The sequence below is a fragment of the Equus quagga genome, chromosome 17 (assembly GCF_021613505.1).
Source record: "Equus quagga isolate Etosha38 chromosome 17, UCLA_HA_Equagga_1.0, whole genome shotgun sequence".
NCBI classification, from domain to species: domain Eukaryota; kingdom Metazoa; phylum Chordata; class Mammalia; order Perissodactyla; family Equidae; genus Equus; species Equus quagga.
Window position 1 is genome coordinate 39,229,079 of NC_060283.1, and position 19,830 is coordinate 39,248,908.

At 45.8% G+C, this 19,830-nt stretch overlaps 1 protein-coding gene across 2 annotated transcripts; it reads right to left on the bottom strand.

Annotated features, from left to right (window-relative positions):
* Positions 1 to 2,227: 2,227 nt before the first annotated feature.
* NEU2 (neuraminidase 2) lies at positions 2,228 to 19,491 on the bottom strand. Of its 2 annotated transcripts, XM_046643864.1 has the most exons (4): positions 19,359 to 19,491; positions 14,442 to 14,526; positions 7,819 to 8,023; positions 2,228 to 6,534 (listed from the first exon to the last, which is right to left on the bottom strand). In XM_046643864.1, exons 3-4 carry the CDS (start codon positions 8,017 to 8,019, stop codon positions 5,596 to 5,598), a joined length of 1,140 nt encoding a protein of 379 aa, XP_046499820.1. In that variant the 5' UTR covers positions 8,020 to 8,023; positions 14,442 to 14,526; positions 19,359 to 19,491; the 3' UTR covers positions 2,228 to 5,595. The 2 variants fall into 2 exon arrangements, with proteins under 2 accessions (XP_046499820.1, XP_046499821.1); XM_046643865.1 differs by lacking the exon at positions 14,442 to 14,526.
* Between the last annotated feature and the right edge of the window lie 339 nt (positions 19,492 to 19,830).

The window sequence follows — 19,830 nt, forward strand, 5'->3', positions numbered from 1 at the left end:
AGCAGCCATCTGTATCAGTAAGGCCACCAGGATGGTCGGCGTGGTCTTGCAGCCTGGGAGGAGCTTCCTGCGTTTCGAACAAAGTCCTGGCAGGTTGGGTTCCACACCAGGGCTTCTCCAAGTTCTGAAACTGTCGTATGCATCAGAATCATCTGGAGGGCTTGTTAAAACACAGGTTGCTGGGCACACCCCCAGAGTTTCGGATTCAGAAGGTCTGTAGGATTCAGCAGGACCCAAGAACTGGCATTTCTCACACTTCCCAGGGGCTGCCCCAGGGAGCGCACTTTGAGAACCACTGCTCTAAGTGCAGGTAGAAACCCGTGCAGTGGGCTCCAAGGACAACACTGGGGCAATGTAGGACACTAACGTTCCTGGGTTGGGCTGGACACTGGTCAGGTCCTGGGTCCATGGCTGTGGCCCCCTGAGGCAAACAATCAAGATGTGTTGTTCTCTCCTGGGCCTCCGCTAAAATGCCACCTCCCTAGACGCCAACCCTGATGGCCCCAGGTCCAGCAGACTGCACACATTCTTGACTGTACTGTTCCCTCTTACAATCTCTTTATCACTCATCAGTACAGAGTTGCATTTCCTACTTCATCGCTTATGTGTTTATCATCCACCTTATCCCATGAGATGTGAGCTTCTCAAGGGCAGTGCCTCTGTCTTGTCACCATTGAACCCCAGCTCCTAGAACAACATCCGGTCCTTTGCTGATGCTCTATGTGCATTTGTTGTGTAATGGCGGCCTCAGCATCCCGAGGAGGCAAACTGAATTCTTGGTGCCTGGAGTGGATGGTGTGGAGAAGGTGGCCTTGGCTGTGTCACTGACCCTGATCCGTTCTCCGGGTCCTGAATGGGCAAAGTCTCGGCAATGCGTGTGGCGATAGACCAGGCCAGAGTATGTAGCTTTCAGTACTCTACTGTCATTTCCCATGAGCCATAAGATGTCTGGACCAAACAAAGAGGGGAAACAAATGGGGATATGATGGAAATGATGACCCTTGTCCCAGGGGGTCCTTATTGATGACATGAGCTCTGACTCCTCAGCATTGATAGTGTTTTTGAGCTCTGGTCTCCGGATGGTAGGGCATCTCTCTCTCTTCCTTTAGGGACATCTCTGGTCCTCAGGATGCCCACCCTTACTAGAGAGTTGGGGGCTGTAGTGATGTCCACAGGCTGCGGTCGGGCTCCATGGATCGTTCACATAGGGCTGGTCATTGGAGGGCTGGCCACTGTTTCACCAGCCCCCACCAGCTTCGGCCAGGGGGTGCAAGTGCAATGGCCACGCACATGGGTACATGCACACACAGGCGTGTGCACACGCACACACACACACTCCACTCCAGCCCCCAGATGCTTAGGCAGTGACATTGGGTTCAAAACTGGCTAAGGTCCCCACCCCCAAGGTGGCACAGCCTGACACTCTGGTGCGATTCACTTGGGGGCCACTTTCCTGAATCTTCAGAGGCTGAACTACTCCTCCCAGCAGTTTCACCCCAGCAGGCAGGGCCTGAAGCACACATTCTTTGCCTTTGCCTCTTTGTTTATTTGTTTGGGAAGTGTTTTTAGGGGAAGGCGGTAGAGGGGAGGGGCCTGCTGGAACTGTGTATCAATCCCTTTGTGTGTGTGTGTGTGTGTCTAGGTCTCTAAGGACACAAATTACAGTAAAAATTCAGTTTCACTAAATACACTAAATGTGTCCTGGATTCGATCCTAGAAGAGAAAAAGGACGTTAGTGGAAAAACTGGTGAAATCTGAATAAAGACTAGACTTTAGCTAATAGTAATGTAAAAATGTTCATCTCTTCGTTTTGACAAACGTCCCACAGTTATGTAAGATGCTCACATTAGGGGAAACTGGGTGTGGGGTATATGGAAATGCTCTGTACTATTTTTGTAACTTTTCTGTAATCTAAAATTATTCCTCAAAAAAAGTTTGTTGAAAAAATTCAGTTCCAGGGGCTGGCTCGGTGGTGTAGTGGTTAAGTTTGTGCGCTCCACTCCAGTGGCCCAGGGTTCACAGGTTCGGATCCTGGGCATGAACCTAGCACAGATCGTCAGACCATGTTGTGGTGGCATCCTACATAAAATAGAGGAAGATTGGCACAGATCTTAGCTCAGCAACAATCTTCCTGAAGCAAAAAAGGAGGAAGATTGGCAGCAGATGTTAGCTCAGGGCCAATCTTCCTCACCAAAAAAAAAAAGAAGAAAAAAATTCCACTCCAAAGTTTTAAAACTCAATATAATATATTGATTTGGAGGTTTAACTAGCAAATCCACTACTCAGCTCAACATTTATTTTTTATTGAGGCATAACATACATACAGGAAGGTACACAAATCTTGTGCACAGCTCATTGAATATTTACATATGAATTACCCTCCTAACCAGCACCAGATCAAACAGAATGTTTCCAGCACCCAGAAGTCCCCTTCTAGCCCCTTCCCAGGGAATAGCTCTCCTCCACCAGAAATAGCCACTATCCTGACTTCGAGACCATACACTGGTTTTGCCTGCTCTTGAACTTCATATAAATAGAATCATAAAGTGTGTATTCTTTTGAGTCTGGCTTCTTTTACTCAATATAATGTCTGAAAATCATCCGTGCTATTGTGTATGGCCATAGTTCGTTCTTTCACTGTGGTATAATATTCCATTGCATGAAAATTCCCCAATTCAGTTATCCGTTCTTATTTTTGATTGACGTTTGGGTTGTTTCCAGCTTGGGACTCTTACAAATGAGGCTGCTGTGAACATCTAAAGCTGTCTTTGCAGATATTTGCACTCCTTTCTCTTGGCTACTTCTTCACAGTGGCGTTGTTGGGTCATAGATTATTTGCATGTTCAGTTTTAGTAGATACTACCAAATAGCTTCCCAAAGTGGTTGTACCAGTTACACTTCCTCCAGAGATGTATGAGAGTTCTGGTTGCCTCACATCCTTGCCAATACTTGCTGCTGTCAATCTTTTTAAATGTAGTCATTCTTGTGGGTATCTCACGGTTTTAATTTGCATTTCCTTGAGGGTTTAGCAGCCTTTAAGATATCCTTTTTTGTGAAGTGCCTGTCCAAGCCTTTTGCTATTTTCATTGGATTGTTTATCTTTTTCTTATTGATTTGTAGGAGCTCTTTATATATTCAGGATATGAGTCTTTTGTCAGATATGTGTATTATAAGTATCTTCGCCCCATCTATGGCTTTTCTTCTCACTCTCTTAGTGGTGTCTTTTGATGAGTAGATCAGTTCAGCTTTAACCAAATCAACTGCTACTTTTTTTTCCCACTCACATCAGAAGACCTTGGCATTGTATATGTTTAGAACTAGAAGGAACTTTAGAGATCATCTGTGCCAGTAAGTCTTGATCCTTAAGTCCACTAGAATAACTTGAGGGGCTTTTGAAAAAAATACCCACACCTGGGCCTCACCATCAGAAATTCTGGATCAGTTGGTCACGGGTGGAGGCTGGACATCAGCAGGATTTAAAAGCTCCCCTGGGAATTCTAACAGGAAGTTGGAATCAAGACCTTTGTGACTGGAGAGAGTCTAAGAGAGTGACGTTCTGCTTGGCAGTGGCCAGATGTCCTATCCCATTCCTGCCTTATCTCAAGACCCTTCAGAGATGATCGGCTCTTCCAGGGTAGCTGGCGGAGGCCAGCCCCTGGCACAGTCTTTGGTGGGTCTTTCTCTCTTAAACCTCTCAGTTTGCCTGGGACGGTCCTGGTTAGTGCCCATTGTCTTGGTGTAAATATTAATAGCATCCTCCTGTCACTCTCGATGTGGATAATACACTATAGGGACACCCTAGCTTTAAGCCTTTTGAGGGTGCACTGCCCTTGCCCACATGCCCTCGTCCTCGCCCTCCTGACGGGGCCTCAGCTACTCCCCTATCGCAGCTACCTTTGCGGGGTTTGGAAGACACCACGTTGGCATCCTCAACACAGAGGGGTCTCTCTTTCCATCTCAGCAATGATCAGGCCTCGATTCCTCATCCTTCCAGCTGTATTTCTTAAAATCCCACACAGAGAAGCAGCACCGAGATAGGAGGCGGGTCCCCCCGAGATAGGGAGAACCACACCCAGAACCGAAGCTGCACCCCCAGCTCCCCACAGGGAAGATTCCCTTTAACCACCTCCTGGCCCCATGGAGACGCAGCTCAACTGCAAGGACCCATGACTGTTGTCGTTGACGTCCTGTCACCAAACTGCTAGATGGATCCAATCAGTAGTAGGAGAGTTGATTAGAGGGGCTCTGATGGGGGTTGGGGGGCAAGTCTGTTCTTCCGCAGAGTCATGTGACAAAGGTCTCTGGAGACCCTGGAGGTCAGAGAGGTGTCCGCCTCCTCCACCCAGGCCGGGCCCCCTCTCAGGTTGTTACCCGGCTTTCTATATGACAAGAACTACACAAGCACAGCACCTCCCCTTTGCCTCCACATGGTGACACCCCTGTCACCACAAACACTGAGTGCCCTAGAGCAGCTCCACCCCACAGAGGCACGTCCAACAGCCCAACCCCTCCTGCTCCCTCCATTCTTCTGAGTTATCTGATTCATCTGAATTTCACCTCTACTTTTAGCCACGTCACCTATACAAAAATAACTTAGGATGACTGTAGTGGTTGAATGGTGGCCCCAAAAAGATACACCCATGTCCCAACCTCCAGGACCTGTGAATGTGACACTATTTAGAAAGGAGTCCTTGCAGATGTAATTAAGTGAAGGATCACCCTGAATTATCTGGGTGCGTCCTAAATCCAATGACAAAAGTCCTTATAAAAGACAGAAGAGAAAACAGGGGAAAGAGGACAAAGCCACTCGAAGACAGAGCATCAAAGTGATGGAACCGTGAGCCAAGGAACCCCTGGGGTCACCAGAAGCTGGGGAGGTCAGGAATCATTCTCCCCCGGAGCCTCCGGAGGGAGCACAGACCCGCAGACACCTGATTTTGCACATCTAGCCTCCAGAGCTATGAAAGAATACATTTTGTTGTTTTATACCACCAAATTTGTGTTAACTTGTCACAGCAGCCCTGGGAAACTAAGACAATGACTTAAGCTAGCTTAATTTTCCTAGGTCCTGCTTTTCCTCCCTATGAAGCTGTTCCCCATGCTGTCTGCTCTAAAGCATTTTCAAGAAGACACACACACGCACACACCCCTCTTCTCATTTACGTCTCTGTCTCAGCCCTTCCCCAGGAACACAATGTGAGCATTTCCCAAGAAGAAGTGGGCCGGACAAGATAATTTATCAAGACCTGTGCAAAGGCTGGGGCCGTGGGGAGCAGGCAGGTTGAGCTGTGCAGAGCAACAGTCACCGTGCCGAGCTCTCTGCGCCCTGCCTGACACGGGGCTCCGGGAAGTCACGTTCCTTCGGTTTCTGGGCTGAAAATAGAATCCTCTGAGAAGACTGAAACAAGAAAAGAGGAAAAGAGTCGAGAGGCAGACCTCTCTGCACACTTTCAGTGAAGGGAACCCAGGGCTGGTGTCCACAGTGCACAGGGCGCTGGGAGAAAAGGAAAATCATCAGCCTCTGAGTTGGGGTGTGAAAGAAGAGATGGAGGCTCCAGGCCAGTGGTGGTCCTTCTTGGACAGCATGCGGTGGGCTCACTGAGGCAGAAACTCCGCTGGGAAGGCTTGTTTCAGGGTGAACATGAGGAAGATGATCTCCTCGTAATTATTTGATTCGTACAGACATGCAAACTGGGGTGACCCGTCCGGGCCAGCACCCATGCTCTGGAGATCTGAGTAAGCGCAGCTGCCCTTGGCCAGCAGAGTGGGCTCCGACCAGGCCATGGGGGCCAGGGGCCACTTGTTGAGGTACACACCCAGGTTGGATCTCTGCCGGGAGTCAGTGGGGTGGGTGTACAGCAGCCACTTGTCTGAGAAGTCTGACTGAACTGTGGGGTTGGGAAAGCTGACGATGCTCCCCTGGCAGCCTTGGGGAGGTTCCGCAAGCTTTGTCACTAGTTGGATCTCCTTGAAATCCAGCCCATCGTTGTTGCTCTCAGCCTGGACCCTGGCTCGGAGCGGACTTCTAGCGTTCAGATACACCACCCTCTGTTTTGTACTCCCGACCTCAGCCACTTGGCACTCCAGGGTGTCCTGGGCCACAAAGTTCCCTCTTTGCCACGTGTGCCCGTGGTCGTGGCTGATGAAGCAGACAGCGAAGGGGGCAGGCCTGTGGCGGGGGTGGAGGTTCCGGTAAGCGTAAGCAGGCACCACCAGACTCTGTGACTCGTTGTGCAGCTGCAGACAGTGTCCCGGGCCCAGCGCAAAAGTGGCCCATTCCTTGTAGGCCGAGCCAATGATGGAGTCAGTGACGTCTCTGGCGGGGTTCCAGGACCTCCCGTGGTCGGTGCTGGTGACTTGGCACAGCCGTGTCACGTTGACCCTGGTGTGGAGCTGGTGGCGCTCGGAGACCTGCCCGGGGATGGCAATGAAGAAGAGGAAGAGGGTCCCCGTCTTCTCGTCATACAAGGGGCTCGGGTTCATGGACCGGTGGCCCTCCAGCTGGGCTTGGGTCACCACCTCCTCAGCGTGCCACTGGATGGGAGGAGAAAGGAAGAAACAGCAGCATAGCATTGAACCGGCCAGTGACTGTGACAGGAGCAGTGCTCTGGGGGGCTGCTTGTCTCATGGGGTTAGAACCAAAGATGCTCAAAGAGAATTCTTCGTCCAGCGCTCATCCATCCTGACAGCACCTCCCCAGAGCTGGCAGAGCCAGGGCTCCACCTCGCTCCCTCCCTGCAGCCCACTCTTCGTTTGAATGGCTGTTGCTTCCGTTCCCACCAACATACGTTACAGAGCACCTACAATGTGCCAGACGTAATACCCAAGATACAAAAGTGATTCAGGCACGAGCCATTCCCAGCTTCATCCTGGTTCTTTCAACTTACCAGCTCCTTCCAGCTTCTCATTCTTGCAAAGTAAAGCCCTAGCAGTAACTACAATAGTCTGGCCAGCGTGGGACAGAATATGACCATCACCTTCCATCTTCTATAAATCATACTCTATTAATGCAGCCTAGGAGGGACAGTACCATGACACTAGGACTCACACTGAGCTTCAACAATCCCTGGGTCTATGTCATATATGCTGCAGCTAGGACATCTATCCCCATTCATTAACACCTATCCCCCAATGAGTGATTCTCAGGGTAGACACTGTGCCCAGAGCCTAACATCCATTATCTTGTCTAATCCTAACCCTAACTCCTGAGGGACAGGTGTTATTAGCTCTGTCTTACATCTGGAGAATGAGAGGTTCAGGTAGGGTAGGTGAGTTGCCCAAGGCCTTACCTCTGGCAAGCGGTGGAACTAGGACTTGAACCCAGGTTCATGGAATAATGACCACAAAACAACGATAATAATATTAAGCCCTTCATATATGAGAAGCCAGCCTTGGATGTCTTCGTCAAAATGAATTACTTGATCCACATGCTGTAACTTCAGGACATGAGCAATCACCCCAACCCTTACTCTGCTCCCCAGGTTAATTTTATTCAAAGATACAACCCCCCATGTGATACTGGATTACTCCTCCCTCAGGTTCTCAGGGATACAGGGAAACTTTTCCAAACTTCGGTGTCCCTGAATGACTGTCCAGTCATGCCATAAAGCAGACGTAGCCAGGCCAGCTGGACTTGTTCGTGGTAAACCCATGTGAGGTCCAATTGATCAGGTAGGCACACCTTCTCTGCCCCATCCCTGATAGGTTCCTCTTGAATTTCAATGTATCTTTTACCTCTATCCCCCAGGCCTCAGCCATCTAAGGATGGAATGGTCCCTGTATTCTTGGTGGAGTGATTCTAGCCTCATCCTGCCTTACCAGGACCTGGTGGGTGGCCACATCATAGCTTCCTCTGCGCAGGGCAATCAGCTCTGCATGTTCATCCCTCTTGTCCCTCCGCTTTTCTGCAAAGGCCAGCAGGGTCTTCTGCTGAGGCAGGTAGAGCAGAGCAGGGATTCTGTAGGCATGGGCTCCGGACTGGAACACTTTCTCCTTCTGCAGGATGGGGCAGGATGCCATGGGGCTTGGGAGAGAGCACAAGAAGAGGAAATGAGCCCCCTGCAGTCACATCCTGAGATGGGGCCACAGCTATCCTTCAAGGTAGGTGGTGCTCACCCCACAGGTGAGCCAACTGATGTCGAAATGGCCTCTCCTCGTCCTGTTGCCACGAAAAGGGCACGATTGTCTCACCACAAGACAAAAGCCAATCATCAAGAGGCAAGATGGTGATAGAGAAAGGGAATTTATTTATTTCCTCGCTTATTATTTTTCTTGTGTGTGAGGAAGGCCCTGAGCTAACATCTGTTGGCAATCTTCCTCTTTTTGCTTGAGGAACATTGTCACTGAGATAACATCTATGCCAATCTTCCTCTTTGTTATGTGGGATGCTACCACATTGTGACTTGAAGAGTGGTGCTAGGTCCACACCCAGGATCCAAATTTGTGAACCCCAGGCCACAGAAGCAGAGCACATGGACTTAACCCCTACAGAAAGGGCATTTATTAAGGAATAAGCTAGCAAATTGCAAGATGGGGGACTAGCATCCTAAAGAACCATTTTGAGGGGGGCACAGAATCTTGAAGTAGTTACATAGGCCAGTGGGTTATAGGGGAGAGGGTTAGGGATGTTGACCCTCTGGTGTTACAGGCTGGGAGTTGCCACACCAGATATTTCAATTGTCATGGATATCAGCATAGAATCTCTGTCCAGGGGTCTTCATATCCTTAGGGAGCTCAAAGGAACAAAGTTACCATCTTATCGCAGCTGGGAGGGGCCATAAAATCTACAGAGCCTGTACATCTCCTGGAGGGTGCATATCCAGCTGGGTTAGTTAATCAGAGGTTATTCAAAGTTATAGTATGGTTTCTTTTCTACAACGTGGCTTCCCTTATGTCAATCTTTGTGTTGAGCTGGTATCAATTCCCCCATTTTTTTGTTCATTCCTCAATCTTTAGGGATATCCTGCTGATGAGAGGCATAGGTTGTTCCATCTCATTGAACCAGTCTCTTAGTAAGACTGCGCTGAATGTGGGCTCCCAAAGTTAGGCTTCTATTGTGTAAGCAAGTAACCAGATGTTTAATAAGAAGCATTTCTAGAGAAACAAAAAGAAAAATAAGATTAATGGCAGGAGCAAATTATAAACCAGTTTCTGAGCCCAGGGGGCAGACAGTCAAAAAGATCTCTAGATGCGAGAGTCAAAGCAGCTTTCGCAGTTTGAAATGTCTCTGGTGATGTCATCAGGTGTTCAGGTATCTTTCTGAGTGGCGTACAGAGCAACAGATGTGAATCTTTAGAAAGTTTACATCAAGTTGTCCAGCTTAAGTTTGCAAGGATTCAGGAAAAAGGGCAAATTCAGTTCTCAATGATTCTAAGTGAAAATGATGGAAAAGATTGAAAACATTAGTTTGGAGACTTGTAGCCAGATATTTTAGGAAACTAGAAGAATTCAAGATCCACTCCAGTTTAAAGATATAAAACAAAACCTCAAAGACAATTATCAGAACTAGAACCTAATATCCATGAATGTGTACTATAGTTTCTATTGAAACATAACTTTTCTCTTTAAAACTACCCTCATTTTTACCAATGATAGCCAAATGAAGACTCGTTGCTTGGCAAAATAAGTCTAGTTTAAATAAACTTGGCCCAATTATTTATGTAAGTACAGCAAGAATAGCAATTGATCATATAGGCTCTTTTAAATTTGCTGGAACTTTTTATAAGGAATCTAAGACTGAACTTTAAAGGCCTCTGAGGCCAGGAAAACCAAAACAAAGACTTGTCATTGGACTCTTCCTGAAATACTTTAGATTTGGGTGGCTTTCTCTCTTCTCTTGAGGTTCCTTGCATCTGTCAGGGAAGTGACCTTCTTTACTCACCTGATAAGGTTGCTAGGAACACTGCAAGCAAGGTACCAAGCCAATATTTCCAGGTGGCTTTATTCCATAAAGTCAACTTTTGTTCATCAAAAGCTGCCTGGTCATATCTGAGTCTGCATGTTTCTCTCAAATATGACATTCCTGTCAAAGATTTAGTAATATAACCAATGCTTCCAATTGTGACCTGCTATGAAGACAACAGATTCTTATTGATCTTATGCAAATAACTGTATTGCCATGAAAACAATACTCACTCACTAAGAGTTTCCAAATTCTGGAGGGATCAGGTAGGGAGAAAAAAAGATAAATGTTTCAATTCTGCTTACAAAGGTATTATTGTACCATATTCCCTAAATCACACTTAGCTTAAATCTGGGAAAAACGAAACACCAAAAAACCAGCAATATCTCAAATGAAGTCATTAAAATTATAATCATCCTCATCAGTTCATTCAGCCCTGTGTAATTGATTCTTGATTTTAATCTCCTGTTAGCAGTTTCATGAAGTCATCAGTTTCTCTGTAAGAGTTCTGTAATTTCTTACCCAGTTCAGTTTTATGATCTGAAAGTTTATCAGAAACCTGTATTCTAGAGAAAGTGTCAGAGTCCTTTCCATGAATCTCTCTGAAGATGAAACATATTTGCAAAAGCATCAGAGTAAAACAATCTGCAACTAACACTAAAAAATGGCAATTGATAAAGACACTTAGCTATTTTGGTGACATACAACACTTTGAGATAATAACGAGAATTATGACCTACAACCAGGACAGATCAGAATTTTTTGAATGTTAAATAATTTTTTAAACACTTATATTAATAACATTTAGCCACACTATATAACCTGGGAAAGCTTATCATCATCATTTGATAATGCTTCTCATGTAATTTAACATACCAAATAAGTCTAATTAGTTAGTATCTTCCTCTTTATAGAAAGATAGAAAAAAATTCTTTGAGAAGTCCCAGAGCTGATTTGAAATTCTCAAAGTTTCCCTTTTTTAAGTCAAAAGAAAGACTTTAATTTGGGGGGAAGTTCATCAAAAATATCAAAAAGTTTCAAAATGCTTTCTCAAATAGGAAACAATTCTTAGTTATCCATTCAATCAAACTGACAAGAGACACAGTCAAAAAACCCTTATAGGAAGACCTCAGTCTTTTTAAACATAGGAAATTATTTTAAGAAAACATAGATTTTCTATCTTTTAGGTAGACTTACTGAAAAATAAATAAAAACCTTTTATATCCTCTTTTCAAGAGCAGACTAAAAGTTCAAGAAAATTATCTTTTTAAGAGAGAAAGCCAAATTCTAATTTTTTGCAAGCTTACCTTTGATATTTAAATTTATTTACTTAATTAAATTCATTTCAATCTTAGCCAACTTGACCATGCACAACTCTTTCCTCAGGTTCCTCTTCCACAAACCTTCTATAGCTTCCTTTTTTTACATTCAGAATTTGTCCCATGCCTTCTTTCTTCCCTCCTAGTACTTTAGGACAAATTTATCTTTCTTAACAAAACAAGCAAAAATATTTTCATTCTTGATACCTTCTTTAATGAAAACATACATCTTACTTTCCTTAAATACAAATATGTTTTCCTTATTAATTTTTAGTAGCTTTAATCACATACATTAACTAGAATTCTTAACCCTTACAGACCTTTATTTTTAGTGAAAACTAAGAAGTAAGCAATTATGAACTGTCTTTTACATTAGCAATCTGTGTCTTGACAAGTTTATAAACACTTTTCATAATTTCTAGAAACATGCTGCTTCATAGTACAACTTTTAATAAAATACAAGACAAATTCAGTAATAGACCCAAACATCTTTTAGTTTCTTTGTAATAAGATGCCAAAAGTAGATAAACTTAGACATGTTTAGCAATAATGTTTCAGAATTTTATCTTATTTGAAAATGACCCATATATTCAATGAATTTTCTATCACTTAATTTCACCTAGAAAAACTTCAAGTTACCAGAGAGATTTTGGAAGTTATCTTAAATATACATGCTATAACACACAATTATTGTTAAAATTTTATCTATAAACTATCTCACTTACATTTGACCATTTGTTTGTAACAATCGTATTTAGATTACTCACAAAAATTTTACATGACACTAAAGCAGTTAGCTATTATCTTAAGTTGTTTTAAGTACATACATTGTAACACATAATCATTGTTAAAAAGTTTCCCCCCAAATTTTACCTTTTTTACATTTATTTAGTTTACCTGTTTCCAGTAATTACTTAGATTGCCTATAAAGACTTTGAGACATCACACAAAATCAGTTATCATTCTAATCTATTATTTTGCTGACAAATTTGTAACAGGGATGACATGAGCTCATTTGACTAGTAAACCCAGACTGTATGTCTGCATCATACCCAATGCTGAAAACTCTGAGGACGTGCCTATTTTAATCAAACCAACAAACTTAAATAAGCTTTTACTTATTGAAGATTACTTCATATCACATTAACTTGAAAGACATTTGGGTTAGTTCCATTACATTTAGAAATAACTTATATCAGTGCTTACTTTAAGCCAATTGAATAGAGCTCTTTAGAAATTATACCATCCAGAGACAAGATATTACACACACACACACACACATATTCATATAGACACACGTACACAGAAACTCCACAGCTATTGTTTTTAAATTGTTGCCATGAACACAAGACTCCTGAGTTATGAATCCAGATTTTGTTTTAAGCCTTTTTACTAATACTTATGGAAAAGACACTCAAGATGCTAGATTTTTGGTGAAGGGGCTCTTATGGCCATTTTTCTTTCCTTTTTCCTTCCCCCCCCCCCCCTTCAGTCCTAGGAATTAGCAATGGGCTAGATAGTCCCTGGAGGGTTTGCAAGCTCTTTGAGATAAGGGAAATGGGTGGTATCTGAACGGCCTTTAGAGCCGGAGTTCTAGTCTTGCAAGGATTTTTTTTAAGGACAGTTGCTCTAATTCCTCAGAAACTGGGTTGTAACTTAAATGACATTATAGGTTGATCTACCTGTCTGACTACATCATCCCTGGTTGCTCAGTTCTATTTTAACTTAAGGAAGAAGGCCTGGAAAGAAAATTCCTAGTAGGCTCTGAATATCAGCTTCCAGTTTGGCCAAATTTCTGATCATAGGTTGCTAAATCCTTTCAAATATCTTGTCAAGTTTCCGCTGAGACAAACAGTAACCATACCTGGGTGTATTGAACAGCAGTTTCCCAGAAAATCTCTGAATCTTGTTCACTCAGGGAGGAGCTCATTTTGGGGCCCTGCTTCCAAGGTAGGTTATGGGATGTCCATAAAATCTTTTCTTTTAGGTAACTGTTATAACTTAATTTTCCATTAGCTTTCTGCAACTAAACTTTCAATAAGGTTATTTTGGATTTTAAGTCTTTACTTTGAAGTGCACTTGTAAATGATCTTATCTAATGGAATGTTCCTTCTATTGCCAAAGTAATTCCCCTGAAGCCAACAGCCATTTTGTAGGACCCTTAGCCACAAGTGGGAGTGCAACCTGCATTTCTGTATGACCACCTCTGCTTGCAAAATAGGGGCAAGCACATTTTTGTCCTACCATATTTTGGGAAGCACCCCTCGCCCCCCAACCTAACAATTATCAAGCCAGGCCTTTGGGACACAAAACAAGCTGGGTAAGATTCTGCTGTTCTCTGCAAACATTTACAGCTCCTGGAACCATTTGGTCAAAAGGTGGAGCCCTTGACTCTTTCAAGCTTAAAGATTTTTCCTTGTTCCTTGGTTTCAAGGCTCAAAAAGAGCTCAAAATGGCCACTGTAATTTTGAATTATCCCAGATTATCTTGCCAGCTGTTTAGTTATCCCCATTTTAGGGGGATTTTCTCAAGGTGGCCACAACAAACACGGTAATTTCTAGAGAGAGCTTGTTACGATCAGTGAGAAACTCAGTCCCCAAACAGCCAATTTTAATAAATAAAACAGTCAGACAGAGACAAACATGAACAGACACCAAGATCCAATTCTCCGGGACTGGAACCCAGAGCTTGGGACTCTAAGCCAATCCTTTTGAGCATCCTGGTGGCTGTAACCCTTTCACATTGTCTCCCTTCAACCAGTAATCCTAGCCTTGGGACTTTAACCCCGCAAAAAATCTCCCCAGTGGGGGTTCTAACCCACAATCCTGATGAGATATTAGACAATTTTAAACACAAGCATGTTTTAATGAGGTTGCTCACCCAAAAGGTGTCTGATCCTGGAGCTTCCTACAAACACAGATACAGAAAAACCAGACACCAGTGAACGCATTCTCAGATTTCAGGTAAAAAGTCCTACAACTATTCACATTGCAAAATGCACACCCAGATGCTCCTGCCATGAATGTAGACGGAGGGGCAGGGAATTCTCAGGCATCTCGGAGGCCACTTACCCTATTCCTGATTGAGCCTGTGGACGCGCAGATGTAGCTGTTTCTCTTCCTACCACAGTCAGCAATAGGAGGCAGCCAGCATCAGTACAGAGGAGCAGGAAAAGCAGATCCCCAAGACAAAGAAAGCCACAGCAGCTGCTCAGGACTTACCCAACAGGTCGCCCGTCCAAGGTCAACTGGCTGCAAGCAGGAGTTAAAGTCCCACCAGAGTTGCCAAAAGAACGAGATCTGCTCACTGTAGGACAAAAGCCAGTTGTCAAGAGGCAAGATTGTGGCAGAAAAAGGGCATTTATTAATAAGCAGACAAATCAGAAGATGGGGGACAAGCTTCCTAGAGAATCATCTTAAGGGAGCACAGAATCTTGAACAGTTATATAGGCCAGTGGGTTGTAGGGGAGAGGGTTAGGAATGTTGACGCTCTGGTGTTACAGACTGGGAGTCACCACACCAGTTATTTCAATTGTCATGGATATCAGCATAGAATCTCTTTCCAGGGGTCATCACATTTCTGGGGAGCTCAAAAGAGCAAAGTTATCACCTTATCGCAGCTGAGAGGGACCATAAAAATCTACAGAGCATGTATGTCTCCTGGAGGGCTGCTGGGTGAGTTAACCAGAGGTCATTCAAAGTTACAGTATGGTTTCTTTTCTACAATATGGCTTCCCTTATGTCAACCTTGTGTTGAGCTGGTGTCAGTCCCGCATGGGGCTCATCCCCTTTCATTACATTCCAAGACCCTGTCTACCAATTCTTCATGTGCCTCCCATGGAGTTTGGTAGCACTCTGTCCATGAGACATCGAGGAGGGAGTAACTGGAAAAGCGTATTTTGTGTCATATTTTTATTGTAAGTTAACAAACCTCCGTATGACAGATCTGTGATAACCTTCAACTCTTCTGCCAAACCTGACACATCAATCAATGCTAAATCTTGGGTAGGATAGGAACGCTTGCCGAGTAGCATTCTGCAGCTGTCCAACTGCCAGAAAATGACACATAGGAGCTTTTTATAACTCCAGAGCCCTAGAAAGTTGCCTTAGAAAGAAAGAAAAAGAAGGAGGGGGGTGGAATTTCAAGGCTCTCCTCCCCAGGCTGCCTGAGGCTAAGACCCAGCTGCCCCCACCATGTGGGCTCCACTGCTGGGGCAGGGAGGGGATGGAAGACAGGCTCCTGACAGCTCCCTCGGGCTGGGAGGGTCCTCCAGAGGTATAAGGAAATAAAAATAAAAAATAAGTATTCGGCCAAAATGGGCTGGGAGGACCAGAGATAACTCGGTGACCGTGGGTGACAGTGGTCCTCATGCCAGGGTCCCCTTCAGGAGGATTTACGCCCAGCTGTAGGGAGTGCTGGCTGCAGAGCAGATGGCCCTCAGCCGTCAGCTCTGAGGAGGAGGAACAGGACTGCCATCAGCTGAAAAGAGCCTTGTCCTGGCCATACCCCAGGAAGGGCTGCATCTGATGACTGGCCTGCCCAGAATGTAAAGACCCAGCCCCCTTGTCTTAACTCCGATGCTCTAAAGGGCCAGTGCAGTGCAGGGTTCCCACAGCTCAGCCAAGGCTTCCATAAGGGGCACCCAGCAATTCCTCTGCAGTGTACCCTTTCATACTGCATGCGTTTTCTCCTACCTCATATATGTATTATCTATTTAAAACTTAATTTAACATTTTTGAGAAATAAATGCAACCTATCAGTATTTTATTCAATCCATAATGAATATTATTGTTAGGACAATGTAACAAAATAAAATTAACAAGGATGTATGGTGCACAAGGTAACAACGTGCGATTGCCTAATCGTGGGGGGAAGAACTAAGTCTTCATGACAGAATTGAGACCTGCAAACTGCATCCAAGGAAACAGGGCCCCACAGACATAACAGAGGCTAGATTGAAACTTTGTTACGAATGGTAGATCGGAAAGAATCAAACATGATTCAAAATAAAAATGAAAATGAGGATGAAAGGTGAAGTTTAACAGTATTTTCTAGAAAATTGATCAAAGCTTGGCTTAAGCTCTTGGGTATTGACCTAGGAGTGGAATTGCTGGGTCAGACAGTAATTCTATGTGTAACCGTTTGAGGAGCTGCCAGCCTGTTTCCACATCAGCTGCAGCGTTTTATTCCCCACCAGCAGCATCTGAGGGTTCCGATCACTCCACATCCTCATCAACACTGGCTATCACATCTTTTGGATAATAGCCATCCTAGTGGGAGGGAAGTGGTACCTCCCTGTGGATTGATTTGCATTTCTCTATGACTAAGGATACTGAGCATCTTTGCACGTGCTTATTGGCCATCGGAGCTGGGTTTTAGCCTGGAGGCAACAGGAAGATTTCACATTTGTTTAGGCGAGGGAGTGATCTAACCTGATTTAACTTTTTAGGAAGTCCCTCTCTTGGCTTCTGGGCACAGGAGGCAGAAGGTGAGTCGCTTGCAATTTTCCAGGTAGGATCAAATAAAAGCCTGGATGAAGCAGAGACTGCGACAACAGAAAGAGGAGCCCAGCTCTTAGAGACGGGAAGCAGCAGAATTAGCATGATTTTGAGGGCAAATTAGGGAGGAATTGAGAACGCCCCAGTTTAAAGTATTCTAAATTAATTTCCATAGCATCTGTGACTGTTTTCCAGATTCCTCCTTTAGACTCTGATCTCCTTTAGGGCGGGGACGAATATATTCATTCTTATAGCAAATATTTACCGTGTTCCTACCTTGTGCCCCCCGTCGTTCTAGGAACTTGGAACACTTTGTGAATAAAACAGAGATCCCTGGACTCATGGAGTTTGTGTCCTAGTGCCGATGGGAGGGTTACTGTTATTGCCAAATACCAAACGGTGCTTGCTAGGACCAGGACCTGTCTGAGCACTGGATGGGGTGGCCTTATTTGACCCCCAAATGCCTGCCCTCTGTAAAACCTGTGAGGCTGAGAGCGATGCCCCTGTGGAAGAGAAGTCGGGGTGGAGCAGGAAGGTTGTGGACGCGTGCTAACCCCACTCCCCACCCGCTGCTAACCTCTGTAAGTAAGTATTTGTCCCATGTGTATTTAGAGCCAAAGCTAGCACAGGAGGAGAGGAAGTGGAGCAAAACGGGGACCTCTGTGTCGCCTCAAGGTTCTTCTCTATTCTCAGCAACTCAGCGCCGGCCCAAACTCGCACACCCGCTGACAATACCAATCCCCAAAGGTCTCCATAATAATAACAACAAACACTTAAGAGGCCCTTACAAAGTGTTGGGCACTTTTTATGTGTTCTACAACACTTTAAAAATTTTTTGTGAATTATATTTACAAATTTTGTTATTTACAATACAATTTACAAACATTCGGTCACTTAATCCCCATGAAGTAGGCACTATTATTATCCCATTGTACCGAGGGGGAAACTGAGCCCACCCAACCCTTAAGGGTCAGAGCTGGGACTAAAGCTTCTAACCCCGTGCAGCACTGCCTCCAAGAGGAGTTCTGGGAAATGCCGGCTTCCTGCAGCTCATGGCATTTCTAGCGGTGCTCGAGCACCTGGTGTAGGTAGCTGGCCCACCTGGATCTGGCTCTGGCCCAAACAGCTTGAGACTGATGTGGGAAGAGAAGTGAATTAGGAGTCAAAAAAATCAGATTCTGGTCCTAGGACCACTCCTAACAGGTGGTGTATCTTTGGGCAAGAACCTACCTCCCTGGGATCTGTGTCCCCACCAGGCAAGAAGGGAGCGGTAGGAGGTGAGGGTACAGGCCCTGCCATCTCCAGTGTGGGGGCTGAGCTGGAACCTGCTTCCTGGAGGAGGGGTGGGCGGGGTCTTCAGCACAGCCCAGTCTCACACTCCAGGCAATCAGAGAGACGACTCTGTCAGGTTGAACCATGAGAAACTGCCATTTTCTAGGCTACCAGTGTCTGCTGTGGCTTGTGGCCTTGTGGGTGCCAAACTAGAGCGAAGCATCTTACGCAAGGAAGCTCACGCCTCCCCACACGGCCCCCGAGGCCAGCTTTAGCTCTGCCATCTCAGAGGTGGGGAAACTGAGAAGTGGGTCAGGGAAGCAGCAGATGGCTTCCCCGAGTCGGTGGTGGAGGTGGGTGGTTTTGAGCCTGGCACTGCTGGATTCCAGAACCTGTGTTCCTAACCACTGGGCTCTCCTGCCATGAGACCCACAGCTGGGACTCAGGTCTGAAAGGCTTCCTCAGAAAAGGTGAGTAGTGGAGGGTCCCTGCCCACCTTCTTTCTCTCCTGTTGGGAGCACAACCTCGTGGGCACCTTTCAAACCCAGAGGCCTTGCTGCCAGCATTCACTTGCCCTTCACTTCAGGAAGATGCTTTAGCAATTTACAAATCCATATTGAACACCTCCTGGGGACCAGGCAGCAGACAAACAGATAAACCCTGGTCCCTGCCCTCCGGGAGCCCATAACAATAAGTGAGAGCTGATAATTCTGATAATTCTGGGGAGCAAGAAGGATGTGCACTTTGCAGCTTTTCCCAGAGGAATAGCCCTTGTTCTCGCGATCAGTTTTGGGTGGAACGTTTGCCTGTTGGCTTCCACATTGAAACAATGCCATCTCTCCAAAGGGAAGGCAGCCGGCTGCATCTGGCCTGCCAACAGCACCAGCAAAGCAAGCCCACGGGGCAACAAGCCTGAAGCTTGGGCGGCCTCCTTCCCCAAGAAAAGCCCATTTTCAGTAGGTTCATCAACTCAGCTTGGGAACAGGACTTTGCTGGGATTCCTGCCCCACACTGAGAGGAGCTCTCTTGACTCCCACACCGCTCCAGGACCACTGAGCATCCTTCTGGAAGTTCAAACCAAGAAATAACTTGACCGAGAATAATTGGGCCGAATTAGGAGTTTTCCTGAGCTGGCTGACCTGAGCCTCCTCCCCACATGCCCCATCCAATGTGTCCTCTGGACACCCCAAAAACAGAGTGGGGGCCATATCATGACGTTGAGGGGCGATGAGCTGGCATGCTCTTTAAGCTCGCCCTCGTCTGAGGCATTCCAAATATCGCACCATCACTTTATAATGACCGAGTCCAGAAGAACTCTTGTTTATGTCAACAAAGGAGCAGGGGTGTCAATTCCAAGAAAAGCCGTACCTCAAGGAGAGTGTTCCAAGTTGGATCTCCGGGCCTGGGTGGGAAGTCAGTGTGGGTGAGCAGAGGCAGTGGGACCCCAGTTCCAGAAGAAGAGTGCAGCTCCTGCATCCCCCCGGGCTTGCCTCAAGGCTCATGGCCTCCTCTGTTGGGTCTGTGTCTATGTAAACCTAAGAGAGGGCACAACTTCTGCCGCCCACTCATCTGCCGACCTACTCCAGGGCGATGTCAGGGTACAGGCCCAGCCCTGACCCAGTTAGGACGCTCCCTCTCATTAGTCCAGCTATCTACACAGTCATGCTGAATCAGAATGAACTCAGGCAGCCTGAGTCAAGCTCACATCTTAAATGGATGCATCCAGCAAGTGTGTGCACGGCAGGGATCCGAATTCCCAGGGGCGGGGAGAGTCTGGAAGTGCAGGGAGAAGGAAGAGCAGAGGCTGGAGCCTGGCAGGACTCAGCTCCTCTTCTGGCTT